The following is a 26,148-nucleotide window of genomic DNA, read 5'->3' as shown; positions in this document are numbered from 1 at the left end:
CATTCTGTCCATAAACTTGAATTAAGACAAGTTTTCTCTGCCTGAAAAATGCCCTCATTGTGATGACCACGCTGTGAAAGAATATGGAATATTAACGTAAAAACAGTGGCCATGTAATGTGGTCATTGTCCAAACGAGTCTTTTGCTTTTTATATCAGCTGTAAAATTATTAGTGTCAGTGGAATTAAAACCAATTTTGTCTGGAGCAGGCTTTTATCCTATCACGGAAGATACCAGGAGACAAGCTTCAGGAGTCTTTAGCGAGAAGAAATACCCATTAGGAAAGTGCTTCTGAGCCAACTGTGACTAATAGGGAAGCCCAGTTTCTGAAGGCATGTGTGGGCTCTGTAGGAAGAATGGGTTTTCCATAGACTATGTTTTGTTCAAAATTTAAATCTGCCCTAGAATGGACCCTGGGGTTTTGCTTTAAGAAACTCTGTTGATGTTTTCATTTGCTGATTTGTTGAATCATCTCCTATCTGAATCACTAATAACTGATCATTTATGTTATTAGGAAAATTAGGCATTTTGTCTCCCTCAAGAAACTGTGTTGTACCACTGACAATAATAAGCAGGTATGGTATTCAGTTTCCTTCCTTTGCTTTGTCAGCTTGACCACGCATTACTTTCCCACCACTGTTCTCTGCTTGTCTTTCCGTTTAGGAGGTTTATGGCAATTAGCTCCTTTAACAAATAGTTAAGAAAAAAATCTCCTGCAAGCTTCTGCTGCTTTATTAATAATGCACATCAGTTATGATTTAGCTTGTGACCCTACCACTAAAGACTAATATACCTTATGAGAGCATAAAATTCTTCTTCCAAATAAAAACTGTTCTATTTTTTCTATCTTAATTTCTTAAACAAATGAAAAACATATATGTATTTGAGCATTTCCCTCCTACAAATTCCTATCAAAAACAGTCATTCCAAGTTAGTAAAAATTAGTACTATGAGCACTGTTTTGTTTTACCATTACATCATGTAGAATAATACATTAGAGTCTTGTTTTCGGGAGTAACGGAATTTTAATAAATTGCTATTAAAGAGAAGAGCTTTAAAAGAATTTTATTGTGGAGAGCAATTTTGATATTGGTGTATCTTTTAATTATGCTTTTAATACTGGATTATGCATATTTTCATTCATGCTTTAAAATATATTGGTTAAAAAGTACTGAAGAAACATAATTACCAGTGATCTATGTTTGAAAACATGAAATATGGCCTTGGGGGTATATGGAGATTTTAAAAGCAGGAATAATATCTTGAAAGATATGGAGGTCTTTGGGGGCATAATACATTTTAGGGGAGCATGTCGGGGAGTTGGATAGCGTAGGATCTGACGGTAGAGGCTGGCCAGGCAAGGAGAGGAACTGCTGGGTGATAGGGCCAGTGGATGCCTGGGCTCACCCCGCCTTGAGTAGGCAGCTTCTGGAGGGAAGGCGGGTCTGGGTGCCGCGAGCCTGTGCATGACTTTCAGCAGCTGACTCGGCCCATGGAAGGTACCCATGCCTCACATTTTTCATAAAAAGATAATGATTCGATACTTGTGTCAAATTGAAGTGATCATTGCAAAATGATCACTAAAGTCAGTCATATTAACATGAATCATCAGACATAATTACAAAATTTTTTCTTGGGACAAGATCTTCTTTTGAGACCTATTCTCTTAGCAACTTTCATTATTGCTAAGAGAATATGTAAAACTTTCACTTTACATTGCAGCGTTAATGACAGTCACTGTAGTATACATGATACCCCCATGACTGACTTATTTTATAAGTGGAAGTTTGCACTTTTGACCCTCTTCATGCATTTCACCTCCCTCCTGCCCCCGCCCTGCCTCTAGCAGCCAATCTGTCCTTTGTATCTTTTTATATTTGGTTTTTCATTTTGGGTTTTGCTTCGACATATAAGTGATACCATATAGTATCTGTGTTTTTCTTCATCTTCATCTCTCTTATTTTACTTAGCATAATGACCTCAAGGTCCATCCATGTTGTCAGAAATAGCAAGATTTCGTTCCTTCTGATGGCTGAATAATGCTCCTTTGTATACCTTTTCCACATTTTTCTGTCCATTCATCCATCAGTGGACACTTAAGTGGTTTCTGGGTCTTGGCTGTTGTAAACTGTGGTGCCTTGAACCTAGGAATGCATATATCTCCTCAAGTTAGTGTTTTTCTTTTGGATAAATGTCCAGGAGAAAATTGCTAGAACATATGGTAGTTCCATTTTAAATCTGAGGAACCTCCACAGTGTTGTGCCCATAGACATTCCCACCAACAGTGCCTGAGGGTTCCCTTTTCTCCACATCTTAGCTAACTTGTCATTTCATATCTTTTTGACACTGACTATTGTAGCAGAGGTGAGTGGATACCTCATGGTGTTACCGATTTGCATTGTCCTGATGACTAGTGGTGTTGAGCATTTTTGCATGTACCTGTTTGTCATCTTTAAGTCTTCTTTGAAACAATGTCTATTCAGATCTTCTGCCAACTTTTAAGTCAGATTTTTTGTTTTGTTTTGCTATTGGGTTGTATGAGTTCTTTATATATTTTGGATATTAACTTACCTAATATGATTTGCAAGTGTTTTCTCCCTTTTGGTAAATTGCCTTTTTATTTTGTTGATAGTCTCCTATGCTGTGCAGAAGCTTTTTAGTTTGATGGTAGTCTCAACTATTTATTTTTGTTGCATTTGCTTCTGGTGTCATACCTGAAAATTCATAGCCAAGACAGATGTCAAGGAGCTTAGTCCCTGTGTTGTCTTCTAGGCATTTATTGTTTCAGATATTATATATGTTCAAGTATTTCATCCATTTTGAATTGATTTTTCTGTGTGGTCTAAGATAATGGCCCAGTTTCATTCTTTTGCATATGGCTGTTAAGTTTTCCCAGTACCATTTATTGAATAGACTATCCCTTCCCCATTGTATATTGTTGGCTTGTCATAAATTGACCATATCAATGTTGGTTTCTTTCTGGGCTCTCTATTCTGTTCCATTGATCTATGTGTCTCTCTTTACGCCAGCACCATACAGTTGGGATTCCTATAGCTTTTTGATGTAGTTTGAAATCAGGGAGCATGATACCTCCAGCTTTGTTGTTCTTTCTCAAGATTGATCTGACTATTCACAATACTCTAGAACAGCGAAGGGAATTAGGCTTCAAGATTTAGTCCAACATAAAATGCCTCTTTCAACACTGAGAATTTCATCGAGAATCAGGAAGCTTTCACTTAGTATCATCGTCACATAGAAAGGCAAGTCCTTGGGGACCTCTGGGAAAGGAAGGGACTTGACTTCCATAGAAAAATAAATTCTCCCGGCAGCAAAGTTGACACATTGCAGGAGGAAGGATGAGGTCTACGTGAGAGGTGACATGGGTGGAGGGAGAGGTGTAGGACATCCTGGCGGGTCTTCAGAGACAAACTACTCAACCCAAGCAATGCAAGTCAGCCTGTCACGGGAGGTGAAGCTGTCATGCAGGGCGCAGCTCATTCACGCTCATGCTCATTCATGCAGACGCCAGAAATAAGCCAAGTACAGTTCACGTCCGAAGTACAGCCTTCCCCTGCCAACCTAGGCTCATTCCTCCTCCTTCCTCTCTTTATCGGTCAGTCAGACCCCCCAGTCTCCTTGTCACCAGTCTCCCTACAACCACATATCCCCCAGTTCTACCCATCCTTTGCGGTCCATCCCAAGGAATGTCAAGTGCCCTTCCCCTCCTCAAGCCCCCAAGTTCCTTCTTTGCTGAGTATCACCCCCACTGTTACCATGGCCATTTGTGTGCCTAACTGCCCTCTCGTCTCCAGAGCGGTAACCAGCCTGAGCCTGTCCTGCCTGGGGCATAGTAGGTCCTGCAGCTGTGGGTTAGCTTAAATGGAATGGAAGGTCAAGGTTCTGGCTTCCTGTCACCTTCCAACCCCTCCTGCTTCCCAGAGAAAGGAGGCCGTCCCTTAGTACAGGACCTAGGGTTGCAGCATCACAGGGCCACGTCTTTTCTGATGCCCTAAATAGAAATGACTTTACTGCTGTGAATTAGCTGCTGTTCTGAGAAGAGTAGAAACGCAGAGCTATGATACCCTGAGCCACTGACGTCACCTAATGGTGCTGCACAGGCCTGGAGAGACACTTAGATTTTCCAATAACAAAGAATTTTTATGTCTCTGGCTAGCCGCAGTGTTTTTCCTCCTCATCTAAGGAGGCTGAAGTGAATGGTGATGGCTCTGTGATGGGAAGGGCTCCCCAGAGGGTGGGAGCAGCCTGTCTGAAGGCGGGCCTGGCTGCACTGCTTTCTGGGGTTTAGCCTTGACGTCAAGATCCGCCCGTGGGTTTGCATTTTAACAAGGAATGAAATTGTAAGCCAGGGTGCTGTCTTCTGGTAGTGCTTGTCATCAGCAAAAATCCTTTTTCCTGTGTGAGCCCTGTAGCTTTTTGCCAAGGGGCTAGAAGAGCTTGTTGGCTGTAAACACTGTCTTCCATCCCCACACACTTGCTCCCCAAATATGCCAGTGGCGGTCTCTGCCCAGAAGCCGTGGGGGTCATGGACAGATCAATAGGATACATTTTTAGAGCATGGCGCAGGGGAGGTGAGAGCCAAGAGCAGGAGAAGCATGGAACACAGGACCAAAGGAGACTGGCTAGAATTTTTTTTAGGTGTCCTCTAGTACGGGGCGGGCAGCAAACTACACCCTCCAGGCTGAGTGTGGTCGGGTTTGTATGTAAAGCTTTATTGGAATACAGCCACACTCTTTGCTATGTTCTGGTCGCTCTCATATTACAACAGCAGACAAGCTACTGCAGACCCTGTGTGGCCCACAGAGCCTAAGATGTTTACTCTCTGGCCTTTCACACAAAAAGTTTGCCAGCCCCTTTTCCAGAGGATGATTTTTTTTTTTGGACTACCCACCCAGCTAGGCCCGAGACAATCTGACTGGGATCCCAGAAGTGGCCCCCTCCACGAACACACGCATCTTGGACTCTTGGCCTTCGTGCCACCCCTGCACTCCAGGGCAGAGCCTGTCTCAATCCCTTCAAACCAGGAAGACACGAGGACCTGTTCCCTTAAAGTTTTTGCCTTTTCGTGTGGTCTGAATCCAAATGCATGACTCAAAGTCGAATTTCAGGGACCTGCTATCATAGTCCAGGAGTCAAGCTAGTATACGGAAAGGAGACTTCTAGATCCTGACTTCACACTAGCCTCTCCTGAGCTGGCCTGGTCAAAGCAGAGGGCCCTCCCCACTGGGGTCCCTACAGTCCCCACCCTTAGTGCCTTCCCCATTCTCGCTTTTTCCTCCAAGCCTCGGTCGTGGGAATATGGAGAGCACAGCACTCCCAAAAGCCAGCATACCCGTGGCAGGCGTGGAGCCCTGGGAGAGAGGACAGGAAGCCAATGGGCAAGAGGGTGGGGTGCAGCTGGCCGTGTGTGTCCTTGGAGTTGGGTGACCTGGGCCTTCTTGTGGATGGACAACTTTCAGGCCACAGAGAAGCCCCAGAGAGGTGCAGAGGTGACCTGTACTGCAAGGGGAGGTTGTTCATTTTTGTGAAGTCAGGGAGCCCAGACACCCCATGAACAGCTCCAGAAAATATTCCCTGTTGCACTGCAGTAGAGCAAGGGAGGGCCCGTGACCAGGCTCAGCGGAGGCCTGCTGCTTTCTGGCAAATCAAGGTTCCAAGGCAAAGGCTGAGTGAGAACAGAGCGAGAGCAGTCTGACCAGCATTTTGCACAGCACTTTCCAGACTCGGGATGGTTTGGGGGGCAGGGATGGTGTGTGGGGGAGACCTACTTGATTTTGAAATTCCACTGACAAGCTCTACATCCTCATTTTAGGGAAGAAAAGGTGTTTCAGCAATGAGGAACCGGGAAGGACCTGATGTCTGAATGAAGAATAGCTATTGAACTTGAATAAGTTTGGCTTAGTGGAAAACTTGTTTCTTTCATTGCAGACTGATGGGAGCATTGTCAGAGCCTAACATCAGTCTGGGGAATGGATGTTTGGGGTGGCTATTGCTTTTTTTTTAAAAAAAAAAAGATTGATTTATGAGAGAGAGGGTAGTGAGGGAGAGAGAAAGCAGACCCCGACCCCGACGTGGACTTGGTGCAGGGCTCAACCACACGATCCAGAGATCATGACCTGAGCTGAAATCAGGAGTTAGATGCTTAACTGATTGAGCCACTCAGGCGCCTTGGGGGGGGGGGTCACTGCTTTAAAAGCACATTCACCTTTGTCACCTGTGTGAGAATAGTAGAATCAGAAATGGGAGCTGAATTGTCCAAGTTGGCTGGGATGGAAACTTGCTTGGAGATCAGTTTTGGGGGAGTTCATTCATACTTTTATCATCTTCTATTTAATCTTGAAATTGTAACGATTAGGAAAAAGTAGAACTTTACTACAGTAATAATGTATATGACTAAGCCTGTCAGAAGTGCCTAAAACAAGATACAAAGGGTGTGGGAGTGGCAGGGAGTAGGAAGGGAGAAAGAACAGGTTTTCAGGTTTGTGAGGCTTCGTGTGCAGAAGGAGGGACTGGGCCCTGAGGAAGGCAAACACAGTGGGAAATTTAAAGGAATCAGATTAGGCTCAACTTCGGAAAGAATGATTAGAATGGACCAGGCCCCTTTGTAGTTTGTGGGTAGTGAGTTCATCCCCGAGGGAGGTGTTCAAATAAATTAAGCACTTGGGAGGAAAAGCTGTCTGGGGAGGTAACTCACCAGCCAGAGGTTAGACTAGGTCAGTGGTTCTTCAAGCGCGGTTCCGTGGGCCAGCGGCAGCCCTGGGAATTTGTCGGGACTGCAAAGGGAGACCTCCAGAACCCAGCGCTCCAAGGGTAGGGCCTGGGCAATCTGTTTTAGCAAGCCCTCCACGTGATGCTGACTCGTTCTGAAGTTGAAGAGCTACTGGACAAGATAGTGGCTGCCAGGCTCTGATACTATGGACTTGGATCACTGGTTCATGGATAGGGTCTGTTCTGGTTAAGTCTAGTCAGAAAAGGTTTTTTCCCCTTCTGGCCATCCAGCCCTCCCCTTCTGAGCACGGGGACCCTGACCCTCGTTGCTCAGGACATTGTATTGCAGAGGACCCCCAGCCCTGCTCCAGCCATGCCCAGCCTGTGCCCTAGACCTGCATGTCCGGTCATGAAATGTGGCTCCTTAGAGATGTGCTCCAGGTAGAGACCGCATGCTCCGTCTTAGTATGAACAAGAAGGTAAATTATCGCATTAAAAGTATCAGTCTTGTATTGATGACATGTGACAATATCTTTTAGGTACGTAGTGTACCTAAAATAGTATTAAAATTAATTTTGCCCGTTTTTACTTTTTAGTACAGCTACTAGAAAATGTACCATTCCACACGTGGTTTGCATTTGTGGCTTATGCAGTGTTTCTGTGGGACAGCTGGCCTCGTCGTTCCTTGTCCTGTCAGATCTTACCCTGAATCCCGCTTCCCTTTGACAGGGGCCAGGGGCCAATGAAGAGTGTGTATGGTCTAGTTTGTGCCTGTGAGCCAGCAGCAGACAGCCTCCCACGAGATGAAACTGTGATCCATTCTCCAGGCTCCTAAGGATAGTGATCCCTATTATGGGAGGATGATCTGATGGGCACGTAAGCAGACCTTTAGGGAGCATTTTTGTTTGGGGAGGTGTGGGGCACCTTTCATTAGTTCTCAAACTGTGGTAGAAAGTCAGCTTTCACCTATAGAACTCTTTAGTGGACAGTGGGAGCCCATGTGCCTGCTGGCAGCTTCCTGCCCTCTACCCGACCCCACGCCCCCCGCCTCCAGCCCCATTCCCATTTCCCAGCCCGAGACTGGCTTACTCTTGGGTCTGTCCTTGCCCTTCCCTGCCCCTAGGCCTCTACTCTCTCCATATTTGCCAACTTCTGTTCCCCCTAATTCTTGCCTTCTTGGTAGGTGGCTTGGCCAATAGGCTTTTCATGATTTTTGGACTTGTCCTCTAAGGTGTGGCACAACAGGGTTCTTAATAGTAAGACAGTCTGATAGCTCATGGTATTCTCTCTAAAACAGAAGAAGTGGCTGGTGCAGGCAACCAAGGGAGAGAGGCACGCAAAATCATGAGATGGTTTCTGCTCATTGCTCATCCCTACTGATAAAAATGTTTGAATTTGTCCTAAGTGCCCAATACTTGAGAGCCATCTCCCAATTTGAATGGCATCAACTGTTGGCAGCTTCCTTGTCCTTCAGGCCTCAGCCCAGCTTCTCCTCCATGAGAACTTCCGGAACCTGCCAGCCATGTCTCCCCTATACCCGCCATGAGGTGACGGTGATGCTTCTCTTCAGCATCCCCTGTTGGACTGTTCATCATACCCTGCTTTGGATCAGCTCTCACCTTGGGGAAGGCACGCCACTGTGTGTGCCCCGTAGACATCTGGAAATTATTTTTAAAACTAATTTTTACTCCCTAACACAGTAACCTTTGGCAAGCCTAGGAAATTAAAGATGAAGCTTCTGTGTAGTCCCAAATCAGTATTATATGTGGAGTGTTGATCTCCCTGGAGCTAATGTCTCACATGCTGTTCACTATTTCCCATGTTTTTCCAAGGCACACATCCAAGTTTGACTTCTTAAAAGAAAGTTGGAGAAAAAGGGATATGCAGTTGGAAACATGACCTCAGTTATCCCTGGCAGTGCCTGTTCACATTTAGAAATGTTTTTTTGTGTCCTCAGCGTGTTATCTTGATGCTGAGTTTGTGCACGTGGACTTGACTCACAGTAGATGCTCCAAATATTTGTCGATGTACTTGCTAAAGCCACTAAGTAAACAAAATTTTTCCGTTTAGCTTTAGTACATATTTACATGAAGCTATTTAAAGGAAGGCCTCTGATGTTGCAAAACCATTTTTCCTGAGAACTATGCTGCAACCGCCAAACACTGAGCAGACATAAACGGGGTACCTGCTGTGTGTCGGAGGTGCAGGGCCTCTGTAGGAGGTCCCAGCAGGGGACAAGGATGAGCAGGGACACTGAGGATGCAGCGATGAGATTACATGCATGGGAAAGTGTTGGGACAGAAGAGAGGAGAGACACAGCTTCATGGCTGGCATTGTGGGGTGCCTGTTGTGGCTAATCATGACAGGCTTCAGGGAGAGCCGTAGGGTCTGAAGCGGAGAAGGTGAACCTGGAATGTTCTGGGCATGCAGACCTGCCCTGAGCACAGTGAGGGAGCAGGTAGACACGGATGCCCTCACCCATCGGAGCAGCTTGGCCCTTGTGTGCACGGTGATGGGGATCCTTTGCACTCTCTGCACTTTCCTCCTGTCCTCTCTGCCACTGTGGTAGGTCTTCAGCCCATGTTGGTGACAGACAGGAGGATGGGCAAAACAAAGGGAAGGGAAAGTCTGAAATGCCAGTCCAGTTTTCCACTACATGAAACTGTTGGGGCCTTCTCACGCGGTAGCTCAGCCCCGCTCCAGGGGGGAGGCTTAAGAAAGAGAGGTTTGCTAATGGGCATAGACACATTAAAGACCACTAGGTTTTAAAGAGGAGACATGGTGTTGGCCTTGGAGGAGAAGGGTTTTTTTTTTTCCCTCCTAAATTTAACTGAACTCCTAAAGGCTGCATTTTTATTGATTTGTCATTCAGGCTAGAGGAAGAGTCTGCTTTCTGTGCAGACTTAGACTAATTGAACCCAAGGGACTTTCATGTTATCTCTTAGACCTGATGGTTAAAAGTTCTAACTTACCAGTTTTTTGTTTTCCGAAGCAACAGTTGGCGGCTGACTCCTCAGAAGGGATTGATTTACTTCACATTGAGAAATTCTCAATTGTGGGCATGCTTGGCCTAAGCTGGGCATTCATGGGTGGAGTGAGCATCAGTCGCCTGCAGGCCCTCTAGCCCAGTGGAAGTCACAAGGCCAGATGAGCCTGGGGGACCAGGTTTCTCCTCACATCTGCTGCTGCTGAAATCCTTGGGGGTGGCTAATGGGACCCCCCACATCCAGGCAGTCACCCCCACCCTAAACCGGGGAACCCCCTTCCACATGCTTCCTTTCTTGCACCCTCCTCCCCCAACACCCTAGAAGCCACTTAGTCTAAAGACTGTGTCTTCTTTTCATCCCGCTGTAAGTGCCGGTTGTCCTGCTTCAGCTTCTGGTCTGCTCTCTGCCTCTGTTGCAAGGTGGCACCAGCTCATACAGGCTCAGTAGAGCTGACGGTTTCATTTTCCATGTGAGCAAGTTGTTAAACCACCCCTTATTAAACATTAGAATTACGGAAGCACGGTGTTCAGTTTTTCAAAACTATTAAGTACTCAAAGTCTAGCCCTTCTGCAGTGTTACCACACTGTACTGTGACGGGTGTTCTGGAGGTCACTGACCTTTGTTTCATCTGTGTGACAGAAATGCCAAATGAAGCTGAGCAGCCAGGTTCGACAACATCGTGTCGGTAGCTTCAAATAGCCGGACTAGGCGTATGTTTAGACCAGGGAATTCGGCAAACTCTACAAATCAGGACTTCTTTTTTTTATCTTTAGACAAAACCTGTTCAGTTTATTATTTACGTGCTCCTTTTAATACCATTGCAATGAAGACAGACAATGAACAGGTACCCCTCCCTCTCTGAGAGATGTTTGTGTATGTATATGTTAGCTATTTTTGTCTTGAAATTCATTCTGTAAAAACATGCACCCATAGTACATTCTGAACAGAGAAACTCATTGTAGGTAAATAAGATCAGGAAAGATATGTTTGTGTGGACAAAACCCAAGAGTTTTAAACTGTATTTGTGGCTTAATCTAGATCACAGTACGTCTGTTTTGGCTCAGTTTTTTTTTTTAATTGAAGAATTGAGATATATATCAGTTTATAGTTTTAAGTGTATAGCATAATGATTTGATATATGCATGCATTGCAAAATGATCTTCACAGTAAATTTAGTTAATATCCCTCACCACATGGTTATTTTTTCTTATGAGAACATTTAAAATCTACTCTCAGTAACTTTCAAATTTGTAATACAGTGATGTTAATTTTAGTCACCATGCCATGCATTACATCCCCAGGACTTATTTATCTTACACTTTGTATCTTTTGACCACCTTCACCCAGTTCACCCACGCTCTGCTTATAGTAGACACCAGTCTGTGCTCTGTATCTATGAGATGGGGGTTTGGTTTGGTTTGTAGATTCCACATATAGGTGTGATAAAATGGTGATAAGGGGATTTTCTTACTCTGTCTAGCTTATTTCATGTGCCATCCATATTGCCGCAAATGGCAAGATTTCCTCGTTTTATTCAGTTGTGTGTGTGTGTGTGTGTGTGTGTGTGTTTCTGTGGATTTTCCATTTTTATCCATTCATTGGTTGATGGATACATAGGTTGTTTATATATATTGGCTATTGAAAATAATGCTATAATGAACGGGGTATAGATATCTTGTCAGAGAATGATTTCATTCCCTTCTAATAAAAACCCACAAGTGGAATTATCAGAACATATGGTAATTCTGTTTTTAATTTTTTGAGTAATCTCCATACTGTTTTCCATAGTGGCTAAACCAATTTACATTTCCAACAGCATGAAAGTGTTGCGTTTTCTCCACATTCTCTCAAACTCTTATAATTTTTTTGTCTTTTAAGTAATTACTATTCTAATGGGTATGAGTTCATGCATATCTCACAGGGGCTTTGATTTCTGTTTCTCTGAGGAATGGTGACGTTGAGCATCTTTTCATGTACCTGTTGGTCATCTGTATGTCATCCTTAGATGTCTGTCCAGATCTCCTGTCCATTTAAAAATCAGATTGCTTGCTATCGAGTAGTAGGAGTTTGCTATGTATTTTTAGATGTTAACCCCTTATTCAGATATGTGACTTGGAAATATTGAGTAGATTGACTTTTCATTCTTAAACTTCATTCATTCTCAAACTTCTTAGTTTTCTGTAATCCCAGTTGTTTGGGTTTTTTGTTGTTGTTGTTGCCTTTGGTTTTGGTATCACATCTAAAACACCATCACCGAGACAGATGTCAAGATCCTGATGTTCTGTTTTTTATTCTAGAAGTTTTATGATTTGAGATCTTATATTTAAATCTTTAATCCATTTTCAGTTGAGTTTTGTGTACAGTCTAAGACAGCGATCTGGTTTCATTCTTTTGCATGTGGTTGCCCAGTATTCGCAGAGCCTTCATTGAAGAGACTGTCCTTTCCTCATTGTATTCTTGGTTCCTTTGTCATAAATGAATTGACTGTGTATTTGTGGGTTTATTTCTGGGCTCTCTATTCTGTTCCATTAACCTGGTGTTTATTTTCATGCCAACAATATACTGTTTTGAATACTACAGCTTTGTAATACACTTTGAAATCGGGGATCATGATGATTCCAACTTTGTTCTTTCTCAAGATTGCTTTGACTCTTTGGCATCTTTTGTGCTTCCCTGTAAATATTAGGATTGTTCTATTCTGTGAAATTACCGTTGTAATTTTGACAAGGATTGCATTGAATCTGTAGTATGGATGTTGTAATGGTGTTAATTTTTCCAGTCCATGAGCAGAAAACATCTTCCCAATTATTTGTGTCTTTCTCAGTTTCTTTCATTAGTGTTACACTTTTTAGTTTTCAGATTAAAGGTCTTCCACCTCCTTGGTAAAAAAAATTTTTTTTCAATGAAAGTGGAGCTTTATTGAGGTCTCAGCACCTTGGAATTCAGGCAGAGGCCACCCTGTGGGCAAAGGAAGAGCCAGTGGCGGGGCCATATTTGACCATCTTTTGGCGATGCAGGTTGTTGGTATGGCCACACTTCCTACGGGAGGTGAGAGCACAGAGGTGCAGGCAGCATAACATTTGCAGCAGCAGATCATCTTGTCTTAGTCCTATTTCTGGGCCAGCTGGTAGAGGGAAGGCTTGATGATGCCACCCCCGAAGTGAAGCACCAAGAACAGGGTGAACTCTTTCTGAATATTTTAGTCTGAGCAGGTGCAGCCATCCTCCAGCTGTTTGCCTACAAAATCAGACACTACTGATCAGGCAGGATGCCCTCCTTGTCTTGGATTTTGGCTTTGACATTCTCAGTGATGTCACTGGGCTACATCTAAAGGGTGATGGTCTTGTCGATCACTGTCTTCACAAAAATTTGCATCTCTGTATTTGCCACAAGGCCACTACCACCAAACCACTTGGCCACCTTGTTGAAGAGAAAGAGCTTCCTTGGTTAAATTTATAGGTATCTTACTCCTTTTGATCCAATTGTAAATGAAATTGTTCTCTTAATATTTCTTTCTGGGAGTTTGTCATTCGTGTATAGAAATGCAACTGATTTTTGTGTATTGTTTTTGAAAGCCTGCAACTTCACTGAGTTTTTTAGTTGTAACCGCTTTTGGTGAAACCTTTAAGGTTTTTTTATATATAAGATCATGTCATCTGCAAATAGTGACAGTTTTACTTTTCCCTTTTCAATTTTGGTATCTGTTATTTTTCTTGCCTAATTGCTGTGGCTAGGACTTCCAGTGCTATGTTGAATAAAAGTGGTTCCAGTAGTTAAGGGTATGCCAAGACCTCTCAGTGTCCCACAGCAGAGGATCTTGGACAGAAGCAAGATGTGAGCTGATTAGAAGCCTTGTCCCTCCAGCAGCAGCTTTTGAAGTATGCAAATATTCCTGTTCCAGGCTAAGACAAGAAGATAGAATTTTCCCTCTGTTGCCTCTGCACTGTGTGCTGGTGGGGCGACAAGGGGGACAGGCAGCATGTTAAGAACTATGTCTGTTTGTTACAGTTCTGTAGGATTTTTAAAAAATAAGCCCCAAGGGCCACTGGAGCTGGGTGATCAAGGGTTGTCCCTGGGTGACAGCCACAAAAACTGAGGTGCAATATATATGCACAAGCTCCTTTCTGGGAGATACAGAGGACATGAGGCAGGACAGAAGAAGAGTGAAATGACAGTGTCTGCCAAACGCTCAATCTCTGGAGAGTATTGCAGTCAGCCCCTAGACATGTGTTAAATGAGAAGCCTGCTGTTAGGGATGCCTGGGTACCTCCATTAACATCTGCCTTCTGCTCAGGTCATGATCCCAGTGTCCTGGGATTGAGCCCTGCATCGGGCTCCCTGCTCAGTGGAGAGTCTGCTTCTCCCTCCCCCTCTTCATATTCTCTTTGTCTCTCTCTCAAATGGATAAAATCTAAATAAATAAATAAAATAAGAGAAGCCTGCCCCTCAAGCCAAAGGTTTTAAGATAAACAAATAGGCCTCTTTCCCAGAGAGGTTGGGTGCTTTCAGTTTGCTCTCTATGCTCTGGGCCCTGGTTGATAGCCACCATGAGTCTGCATGAGCCCTTTAAGAACTGTTAGTTCTGGGGCGCCTAGGTGGCTCAGTGGGTTAAATCTCTGCCTTCGGCTGAGGCCCTGATCTCAGGGTCCTGGGATTGAGCCTCGCATCGGGCTCTCTGCACAGCGGGGAGCCTGCTTCCTCCTCTCTCTCTCTGCCTACTTGTGATCTCTCTCTCTCTATTGAATAAATAAAATCTTTAAAAAAAAAAAAAAAGAACTTAGTTCCTTCTAGCCTTGTGCATCTCAAGGATGCAGGCCCCATTGGCTTATGAAACTATACCTTTTGTGTGTCCATCTCTCAGGTGGAAGTCTTAAAAGATGAGGTCCCAGATTTGGGGTTCAGCCCCTTCACTCCACAGAGATAAGCAGGAAAAGGAGTTTCCTCCTGACTGTTGATCCACTGGGCGGGACTTATGGCAGGATTCTTTCTCAGCTTTTCCTACCCACTTTGCTGTAGGTTTTTCCCTCCTCGTTTGCCTGATATATAGGTGTTCAGCTCATTTCTGGATTTCTTTCAGAGGTGATTGTTTCATATGTGGTCGTAGATTTAGTGTGTGTGTGAGAGAAGGTAAGTCCTGGAATCTTCTATGTCACCTTCTTAAACCTAAAAATTCCCGGGACAAATTATTTTCTAGACTTAAAAAACAGTGGTGGAGAAAATGTTAATAATACAGATTAAATTTAAGTGCACATCCAGTTTGTAGGAGTTTCATTGTGAATAGCAGAAAAAATTAAAGAAACACTCCTCCAGCAGTCAGAAACTATTACATATTTCAGCAAAGAAGTTCACATCATTAACAAATGAGTGGAGTTCCTATGCATCTGTTACAGGGCTTTCATCTCACTGCTTACAGTAAGTGAAAATGTCAACTCCTATTCGTGTTGAAACTCAGCTCATTCATCAGTTGACACCAACGCTAGGCTACTCATACCACAGATCAGGAAAAAGTCATCAAAAGCATTTGGTGAGAATCCGCTGTATAGAATTTATGGTAAGAATATTGTATGTTTTAGTATTTAGGAACTGCTGCACATCTTTTATGTGAAGTTGGCAAATTTTTCTCTTACAGGATCAGATGGAGTGTATTTTAGGCCCTACAGTCTCTGTCACGACTACCCTACTCTGCCGCTGTAGCAGGAAATCAGCCATCACCCAATTACAATCTGGAAATAAATGAGTCAGGCTATGGTATAATAAAATCACAGTTACAAAACCAGGTAAAAATATATTTACAAAGTCCCTGGGCCATAGTTTACTGACTTTTTAATCAGTAGTGTTTACAGTAAACTTCAGTGTGGATATTTCTGCATTTTTCAGAGAGCCAATTGTTAAACCTTGACTGGCATGCCATCCAGACCACAGTCCCCATTCTGAAGGATCTCCCAGTAGCTCATCATCATCTAAAAATAATAATAAAATAAAAAAATAGGGGGACTAGGTGGCTCAGTCAGTTAAGTTTCTGACTCTTGTTTTCTGCTTAGGTCTTGATCTCAGGGTCATCAGTTCAGGCCCCACACTGGGCTCCATGCTGGGTGTGGACCCTATTTAAAACAAACAAACAGTGCTCGCTTCGGCAGCACATATACTAAAACAAACAAACAAATAAATAAAATCACAGATATGTTTTAGGAGCATACAAAGTGCTCTCTTATCCTGTCTGTGCCTACTGCCTACATCATGCCACTCTGCTCTGCGACACCAAGCTCCTTGGCATTCCCATCCACATACCCAGCCTTTCCATCCCTCTGGGCACTGTACTTTTCCATCTGTCTAGCCTGCTCTTCGTTCCTCCTGTCCTCCCTTGCTCACCTGATCCAGGTTGTATTTCTCTGGGATTTTGCCCAACCACTCTCTCTTACCTACAGAGGGCACCTTGATTTCCCACACTGGCCACAGCTCACCAAGGGAACATCCTGTCTCAGTGCCCTACACTGCCATCTCCTGCTGATGCTGCCTGAACTCAGGAAAGAGTTGATGAGCAGAGTTTGCGGAGGATTTTACATTTTAATAATCATAAGATGTATCATGTATTGAACATTTTGTGTCCCTTATTATGCAAGTGCTTTCATACATTAACTCCTGTAATAATCACTGCACCTCCGTGAGGTAGATACTATCATCCCTGTTCAGCAAATGAAGAAACTGAGGCTTGACGTGGTTAAGCAACCTGTCCAGGTTTCACACTGGTCATATGTGGATAGAAATATTAGGTACATGTCTGAGTAGTCATATGAGAGAAAGGGCTACCCTTACTTGGGAAGCTAGGACCACTTAATGAAGAAGGTGTTGATTGAGGTCAGATAGATTTTATCCTTATAGAGAGAAGAATCCCATGCAAAAGAAGAAGGGGAACCAGAGACAGGACAAGTAAGAATGGTTGGATTTGGCTTGATCCCTTGATGTCTTCTAGCGTGGGGCAGATGAAACTAGGGGTGGAATTGGGGCTCAGATGCTCAGCTCCCCACCTGCCCACCTGCCTCTGCCTAGATTCCTCTGATCATCCCTATCCTCCTCTAGGTGCTTACGGGTCCAGAGCCATCCTGATGGGTGTTTGGCCTAGAGATTAGACCATGTACTCCCTGCTGCGATCCAACCTCTATCTACTGACGAGTCAAGTTGATCGGAGCATTTGACAAGCCATGCGAGAAGTTACAGCAGGGCAGTTGGTGGGGGAGGTGTCTGTGTACAATGCTAAGAGGGTGATGTAGCAAATTGTCTCTAGAGGAGCTTGCCCTGTCCTTGGAGAGGCTGGAGCCTCAGATCTCTGCTGCTTGTTTAAGGCCGTTGAAACTCCTTATCCCACAACCAGGTGGTCAATAGGTCTTTTGTGTTGTCAGTTCTAACTGTAGCATTCCAGAATTTTCCCCATTGTATTTTGGAGTTATGCAGCCAATTGATACTTAAAACCCAGCCGTGGTGGGGTTCCTGGCTGGCTCAGTAGAGCATGCGACTCTTGATTTGGGGTCGTGAGTTCAAGCCCCACGTTGGGCCTAGAGCTTACTTAAAAAAACAAAAACTGAGCATAGTAACTCAAGCATCTGTGCTGAAAGGATCTGTTGTTTCAGCTGTAGTCAGAGCAGTGTTTATCCTGAAAGCTTTTACTCAAGCTTCTGGCCCTTCGTTTATGTGGTGCATTAGGGAATTTTTAAGAACAAAATTCCAGTGAGGATGGACTTCTCCAGTGCCATTGCTGAAGGAAGTGAGCGTTAAGGAGGAAGAATAATTTGGAGGGTTTTCCATTAAACCTTCCTTGCCACCCCATTCGGGAGAAATTTGAGTCTTGAAGTCAACTTCTTGTCCAGATTTCCTGAGTTTCTGGTGAGGATTTCAGAGCTAAGCTCCAGGAGACTGGAGGAAGCAAGCATTTACTCCTCTTCTTTTTGACCGGAGTGGATTAAATGATATTTTTCCTGATTATCTTAAACAAGAGTGGGTTAAATGATATTTTTCCCTGATTATCTTAAACAAGACGACTGTAGAATGGCATGCTGAACAAATGAGACCTTTGTGCCTGGGGGTGAGAGGGAAGGAAGCAAAGGGCCTGGTCTCCACTGGTGCTTGTTAATCTTTCATTCTGACCAGGACTATGGTACTATGCGGAGAAATCAGAGTGCAGCCCGCCTTCAGATGGCTTTGAGTCTAACAGAGTTTGTTGAGAAGCTTTTCGACTCTTAGACCCACCAAAAGGAGCTTGAGTCTTAATGACAGAGCCTTGGCCTTGGAGTTATAGAAGAAGTAAAGGCAGTTTCCTACTGAGCAGATTATATCCCATAAGGAACACTGGGCCTGTTTGGCCATGGAAATCCCTGTAGGAGGAATGTTTGCAACTGCCCCCCACCTGGTTCCATAGAGCTACAGCCCCCAAAAGCTCTTGTGCTACAAGTCGAATACCATGAAAAGCTAATGCAGTGTTCCTCAGCCCTGGTGGCACTCTGGAGTCACCTGCTGAGTTAAAAACAATACAGTGACTCCTGGGCCCCAGGGGCTCTGATGCAATGGGTCTGGAGTAGAAGCTGGGCACAAGCGCTTTGAAGCGATCCCAGGGTGCTAGCACGGTCGAGAGCCACAAAGCTAGAGAGTGAAGTCTCTGAGGTTTTTGGATCTGCCATGATTGGTTAGATGTGTCTAGGGAGATTTCCTGCCAGATGCTTTATAGAGGGACAGGATTATGCTGTGACCAAAGAACCACCAAAGGGTAGGCACGTGGAAGGATGGCGTGTGTATCACACAGGGAGGACCAGGTCTCGGTGGTAGCTTCCAGGGGTGAGACCAGGCTTCATCATCTCTAGAACTCCTTCCTGAGCCCTGACACACAGAAAACGCGTGTGGTGTGAATGTTTGCATCCAGGGAAGGGGAGCTGCTGGGTTAGGGTAGCAGCAGTGGCTCCTGTGTGTATTGATCCTCAGTCCATGTCTAGACTAGGGGGCATGGAGCATACCATGGACTCAGTTCCAGCCAGTTGGCAGGAGGGGTTTCTAGAACAGGCATTCCTATGAGAAAACTGACTGGGACAAACTGCTGTCCCTGCTGGCTCCGTGCGCTCTGTGAGGAGAGGGGACCCTGCCTGTCTCTGAAGGAAACACCCAGCCCAAGCCAGCATGTGGTAGATGGTGTTCTGCCCGGTTCTCGGTCTTGCTGAGATTGGTTCCAGGCATGGGAGCTTCTGTCTTTGCAGGGCCTGACCAGAAGGCACTTGAATTCCTAGTTACGGTCAGATTTCAGACATATGCAACAGAAGAAATTCCATAGTCCACCTCCCACGCCCTGCTATGCATTTCAGCTGACAGTACTTTTTTTTTCCCATTTCTTTTCCACATTAATGTTTAATGGCTTTGAACTCTGGTAGGGAAAGCAGTAGTATGGGTGGGATTTATTAAGTTTTCTGTTTCAATTTAAATTTGAAAAATTTATCTAGCACCCTTTAGGCCATGAGAACATCTATTTTTTAAAAACTAATTTTCTTTTTTCTTTTTTTTAATAACATATAATGTATTATTTGCTTCAGGGGTACAGGTCTATGATTCATCAGTCTTACACAATCACAGGTCTCACTGTATAGCACATACCCTCCCCAATGCCCATAATCCAGTCACCCTATCCCTCTCCCCCCCACCCACCAGCAACCCTAAATTTGTTTCCTGCGACTAAGCATCTCTTATGGTTTGTCTCCCTCCCCAGTCCCATGTTGTTTCATTTTTTCCCTCCCTACTCCCTGTACCCCCGCCCTGTCTCTCAAATTCCTTATATCAGAGAGGTCATATGATAATTGTCTCTCTGGTTGACTTACTTTGCTCAGCATAAATCCCTCTAGTTCCATCCACATTGTTGCAAATGGCAAGATTTCATTTCTTTTGGTGGCTGCATAGTATTCCATTGTAGATATATGCCACATCTTCTTTATCCATTCATCTGTTGATGGACATCTAGGTTCTTTCCATAGTTTGGCTATTGTGGACATTGCTGCTATAAACATTCGGGTGCACGTGTCCCTTCGGATCACTACGTTTTTATCTTTAGAGTAAATACCCAGTATTGCAGCTCTGTTTTCAACTTTTTGAGGAACCTCCTTGCTGTTTTCCAGAGTGGTTGCACCAGTTTGCACTCCCACCAACAGTGTAGGAGGGTTCCCCTTTCTCTGCATCCTCGCCAGCATCTGTCATTTCCTGACTTGTTAATTTTAGCCATTCTGACTGGTGTGAGGTGGTATCTCACTGTGGTTTTGATTTGCATTTCCCTGATGCAGAGTGATGTAGAGCACTTTTTCATGTGTCAGTTGGCTATTTGGATGTCTTCTTTGAAGAACGGTCTGTTCATGTCTTCTGCCCATTTCTTGATTGGATTACTTATTCTGTGGGTGTTGAGTTTAATAAGTTCTTTATAGATTTTGGATGCTAGCCCTTTCTCTGATACGTCATTTGCAAATATCTTCTCCCATTCTGTCAGTTGTCTTTTGGTTTTGTTGACTGTTTCCTTTGCTGCACGTAGGCTTTTGATCTTGATGAAGTCCCAGTAGCTCATTTTCGCCCTTGCTTCCCTTGCCTTTGGTGATGTTTCTAGGAAGAAGTTGCTGTGGCTTCGGTCAGAGAGGTTGCTGCCTGTGTTCTCCTCAGGATTTTGATGGATTCCTGTCTCACATTGAGGTCTTTCATTCATTTTGAGTCTATTTTTGTGTGTGGTGTCAGGAAATGGTCCAGTTTCATTGTTCTGCATGTGGCTGTCCACTTTTCCCAACACCATTCGTTGAAGAGGCTGTCTTTTTTCCATTGGACATTCTTTCCTGCTTTGTCAAAGATTAGTTGACCATAGAGTTGAGGGTCTATTTCTGGGCTCTCTATTCTGTTCCATTGATCTACGTATCTGTTTTTGTGCCAGCACCATACTGTCTTGATGATGACAGCTTTGTAATAGAGCTTGAAGTCTGGAATTGTGATGCCACCAACTTTGGCTTTCTTTTTCAACATTCATCTGGCTATTTGGGGTCTTTTCTGGTTCCATATGAATTTTAGGATAATTTGTTCCATTTCTTTGAAAACAATTGATGGTATTTTGATAGGGATTGCACTAAACATGTATATTGCTTTAGGTAGCATAGACATTTTCACAATATTTGTTCTTCCAATCCATGAGCATGGAACTGCATTGGTGGTTCAGTGGTAGAATTCTCGCCTGCCATGAGCATGGAACATTTTTCCATTTCTTTGTGTCTTCTTCAATTTCTTTCATGAGTACTTTATAGTTTTCTGAGTAGAGATTCTTTGCCTCTTTGGTTAGGTTTATTCCTAGGTATCTTATGGTTTTGGGTGCAATTGTAAATGGGATCAACTCCTTAATTTCTCTTTCTTCTGTCTTGCTGTTGGTGTATAGGAATGCAACTGATTTCTGTGCACTGATTTTATATCCTGACACCTTTACTGAATTCCTATATAAGTTCTAGCAGTTTTGGCATAGAGACTTTTGGGTTTTTCACATAAACTGTCATCTGCAAAAAGTTAGACTTTGAATTCTTCTGATTTGGATGCCTATAATTTCTTTTATTTGTTTGATTGATGAGACTAGGACTTCTAAGACTATGTTGAATAGCAGTGGTGATAGTGGACATACCTGTCGTGTTCTTGACCTTAGGGGAAAGGAATAAGTTGCTGCAGCTCTCAGTTTTTCCCCAATGAGAATGATATTTGCTGTGGGTTTTTCATTGATGGCTTTGTTGATATTGAGGTATGTACCCTTTAGGCATTGTTGATATTGAGGTGTGTACTCCCATCCCACACTGTGAAGAGTTTTGCTCAAAAAAGGGTGCTATACTTTGTCAAATGCTTTTTCAGCATCTCTTGAGAGTATCATATGGTTCTTATTCTTTCTTTTATTAATGTATTGTACCACATTGATTGATTTGCAGATGTTGACCAGGCTTGCAGTCCAGGAATAAATCCCACTTGGTCCTGGTGAATAATCCTTTTAATGTACTCTTGGATCCTATTGACTAGTATTTTGGTGAGAATTTTCGCATCTGTGTTCATCAAGGATATTGGTCTGTAATTCTCTTTTTTAATGGGGTGTTTGTCTGGTGTTGGGATCTTGGTAATGCTGGCCTTATAAAATGAGTTTGGAAGTTTTCCCTCCATTTCTGTTTTTTGGAACAGTTTTGGGAGACTAGGTATTAATCCTTCTTTAAATGTTTGGTAGAATTCCCCTGGGAAGCCGTCTGGCCCTGGGCTCTTGTTTGTTGGGAGATTTTGGATGACTGCTTCAATGTCCTTACTGGTTATGGATCTGTTCAGGTTTTCTATTTCTTCCTGGTTCAGTTGTGGTAGTTTATATGTCTCTAGGAATGCATCCATTTCTTCCAGATTGTCAAATTTGCTGTTATATAGTTGCTCATAATATGTTCTTATAATTGTTTGTATTTCTTTGGTTGGTTGTGATCTCTCCTCTTTCATTCATGATTTTATTTATTTGGATCCTTTCTCTCTTTTTTTTTTTTGATATGTCTGGCCATAAGATTTATCAATCTTATTAATTCTTTCAAAGAACCAGCTGCTAGTTTCGTTGATTTGTTCTACTGTTAGTTTGGTTTCTATTTCATTGATTTCTGCTCTGATCTTTATGATTTCTCTTCTCCTGCTGGGTTTAGCCTCTCTTTGCTCTTCTTTCTCTAGCTCCTTTAGGTGTAGGGTTAAGTTGTGTACCTGAGACCTTTCTTGTTCCTTGAGAAAGGCTTGTATTGTTATAAACTTTCCTCTCAGGACTGCCTTTGCTGTGGCCCACAGATTTTGAACAGTTGTGTTTTCATTTTCATTTGTTTCTATGACTTTCTTAAATTCTTTGATTTCCTGGTTAAACCCATTCATTCTTTAGTAGGTTGCTCTTTAGCGTCCATGTATGAGTTCTCTCCAACTTTCCTCTTGTGGTTGACTTCTAACTTCATAGCATTGTGGTTTGAAAATATGCAGGGAATGATCCCAGTCTTTTGGTACCAGTTGAGACCTGATTTGTGACCCAGGATGTGATCTATTATGAAGAATGTTCCATGTGCACTAGGAATGGATGGAATGTTGCTTTGGATGGAATGTTCTGTGATGTTCATCTGGTCCACTGTGTCATTTAAAGCCTTTATTTCCTTGCTGATCTTTTGCTTGGATGATCTGTCGATTTCTGTGAGGGGGGGTATTAAAGTCCCCTACTATTATTGCATTATTGTCAATGTGCTTCTTTGATTTTGTTAATAATTGGTTTATATAGTTGGCTGCTCCCATGTTAGGGGAATAGACATTTTAAATTGTTAGATCTTCTTGTCAGACAGATGTTTAAGTATGGTATGATATAGTGTCCTTCCTCATCTCTTATGACAGTCTTTGACTTAAAATCTAATTTCTCTGATATAAGGATTGCCACCCCAGCTTTCTTTTGATGTCCATTAGTATGGTAAATTGTTTTCCACCCCCTCACTTTACATCTGGAGGTGTCTTTGGGTCTAAAATGAGTTTCTTTTAGACAGCATATTGATGGGTTTTGTTTTTATTTTTATTTTTTTTATCCATTCTGATACCGTGTGTCTTTTGATTGGGGCATTTAGCCCATTTACATTCAGGGCAACTATTGAAAGATATGAATTTAGTGCCATTGTATTGCCTGTAAGGTGACCGTTACTGCACATTGTCTATTCTCTGTTCCTTTCTGGTCTGTTACTTTTAGGCTCTCTCTTTGCTTAGAGGACCCCTTACAGTTTTTCCTGTAGGGCTGGATTGGTGTTTGCAAATTCTTTTAGTTTTGTTTGTCCTGGAAGCTTTTGATCTCTCCTTCTATTTTCAGTGATAGTCTAGCTGGATATAGTATTCTTGGCTGCATGTTTTTCTCATTTAGTGCTCTGAATATATCATGCCAGTTCTTTCTCGCCTGCCAGGTCTCTGTGGATTAGTCTGCTGCCAATCTAATATTTTTACCATTGTATGTTACAGACCTCTTTTCCCGGGCTGCTTTCAGGACTTTCTCTTTGTCACTAAGACTTGTAAGTTTTACTATTAGATGGTGGGGTGTGGACCTATTTTTATGGATTTTGAGAGGGGGTTCTCTGTGATTCCTGGATTTTGATGCTTGTTCCCTTTGTCATATTAGGGAAATTCTCTACTATAATTCTCTCCAATATACCTTCTGCCCCCATCTGTCTTTCTCCTTCTTCTGGAATCTCAATTATTTTAATATTGTTTTGTCTTACGGTATCACTTATCTCTCGAATTCTCCCCTTGTGGTCCAGTAGTTGTTTGTCTCTCTTCTGCTCAGCTTCTTTAATCTTCATCATTTGGTCTTCTATATCACTAATTCTTTCTTCTGCCTCATTTATCCTAGCAGTAAGAGCCTCCATTTTTTATTGTACCTCATTAATAGCTTCTTTGATTTCAACTTGGTTAGATTTAGTTTTATTTCTCCAGAAAGGTATTAAGATAAACTAGAAAAAATGTTAAAAGAGGAAAGTGGAAAAGTTAAAAATTTAGAATAAGAAAAAAAATTTTTTAAAGTTTAATTAACTTTGCAAGACTAAAGAATCATGGGGAGAAAGCCATGATTTCCATGCTTTGCTTTCCCCTCCTCAGGAATTCTGCTGTTGTCCTTGATCAGTGAGCTTGGTCTTGGCTGGATGTTCTTGCTGATTTTCGTGGGAGGGGCCTGTTGCAATGATTCTCAAATGTCTTTGCCTGAGGCAGAATTGCCCTGCCCTTGCCAGGGGCTGGGCTAAGTAATCTGCTTGGGTTCGCTCTTGGGAGCGAACAAGGTATTCCCTGAACAGGGTAGAGCTCTGGAAGACAGGAATAAAGATGGTGGCCTCCCAGTCAATTCCCGGGAGGAGCTGAGAGCTCAGGGCCCCACCCTTCAGTGCACTCTTGGAGAAAAGTGCTCAATCACTCCTGTCTCCCTGGTCTCAGGCTGCGCTCTGCAACCTGTGACTGAGCGTTTCTATCTCTGGCGCACAACCCCATTTGGAGCCTCCAAACCCAGCAGATTCCTGCCGTGCATTCCCGTGCTCTTCCTCCTGGAGGAGGAAGGAAGGGGTCTCTCCAGATCTGCCACTTTTGGGGTCCCTGCTTGAAGAGTAGTGGCCCGACTGTGCCTTGGATTATGGTTTAAGGTAACCCCAAGCTGAGAGCTCACTCCTCAGCTCTGTCTCTGTAGCTGGATTCCCCGCTCTGATAGCTGGGGACTCTGCCACACTCAGACACCCCCGGTCTTTCTGTGACCCCATGCGTCCTGAGACTACACTGTCCCCGTGAGGGCTCAGCCCTCAGCTTAGCCTCTGGAGCTACGTTCCTCAGTGGAGCAGACTTCTAAAAGTTCAGTTTTGTGCTCCACTGCTCCACCGCTGGCTGGGAGCCGGCCCCACCCCCCCACAGTCTATCCTCCCGTCACTTTGGATTCACCACTCTACAGGTCCTGCTTTCCGGAAAGTGGTTGATTTTCTGTTCCTAGAATTGCTGCCCTTCTTCTCTTCAATCTCTTGTTGAGTTTGTAGGTGTTCAGAATGGTTTGATAACTAGCTGAACTCCTGGGACCCCATGATCTTTAGGTCTCCTAGTCCTCTTGCTCCTCCCCTCAGTCATTATCCTTGGGACCATCCAGGACTGAGATGGCATGTCTGGTTTCTCTCCGTCATTGTGGGCCCCACTGAGGTGGCGGCCTGGCTGCTTGTGAGCCTTGGAAGCACAGTGTCCTGTGTAGGCGGTCTGCGTGAGGTGGGGGACACTCTAGCCCTGTCGCCAGATTGTGTGAAGTCCCCAGACAAGGCCCTGGGGATGCTGAACTGTGCTGGTTGGCCAGGCTCGGGCTGGAGAGGCTTTTTTCTTCAGAGCGGTGACAGGGCAGGTCACAAGCCCTCACTGGGGCCCATGGTTGCTGCTTCCTCTGGGCCTTGAGAGCCTCTGTGTGCTTGGGAGTTTATCACAATGGAAATGCAGGCTTCGGGGTGAATGGGAATTCTCTAGCTGCGGCGGTGCCATGATGACTGGTGGGCCGTGGAAGGTGCAGGGCTATAGCTCGGGGGCAAGCACCTATGCCTATCACCTTACTTTTGATGAGTCAGTAAGCAGGGATTGTTGGAGCAGTGGCTCTGGCGCCATTTTCTGGATTAGGAGTTCAAGTGGTATAAAAACTGTAGCATCTGGAAAATACCTAATGGTGGGGGTGGGTTCTGGGTTCTAGGCGTTGCTCTTGACCAGCAGCTCCCTGGTGGCCAGCAAGGGCTCTTCAGGGTATGGGTCCCCCTCAGGACATCTGTGCCAGTGGGGGTCAAGAGGGAGCCCCCAAAGGCCCTTCCAGAGGCAAAGAGCCCTGTTGGGACTTCTCAGCTCATCATCATCTATTGGGGCAGGTGCTGAGGAAAAGGAC

General features: G+C 43.9%; 1 protein-coding gene and 1 pseudogene across 1 annotated transcript in view; one reads left to right on the top strand and one right to left on the bottom strand.

Moving 5' to 3' along the window:
• Window positions 1-26,148, top strand: part of PDE8B (phosphodiesterase 8B) — a 235,757-nt gene that overhangs the window by 147,812 nt on the left and 61,797 nt on the right. The window contains 1 exon segment of the mRNA XM_045999160.1: window positions 515-575. Within this exon segment, the coding sequence (XP_045855116.1) occupies window positions 515-575 (61 nt within the window).
• LOC123938312 lies at window positions 12,656-13,088 on the bottom strand (annotated as a pseudogene).

This window comes from Meles meles, chromosome 3 (genome assembly GCF_922984935.1).
Source record: "Meles meles chromosome 3, mMelMel3.1 paternal haplotype, whole genome shotgun sequence".
Classification (NCBI taxonomy): domain Eukaryota; kingdom Metazoa; phylum Chordata; class Mammalia; order Carnivora; family Mustelidae; genus Meles; species Meles meles.
This window is presented reverse-complemented; position numbering and strand designations above follow the sequence as displayed.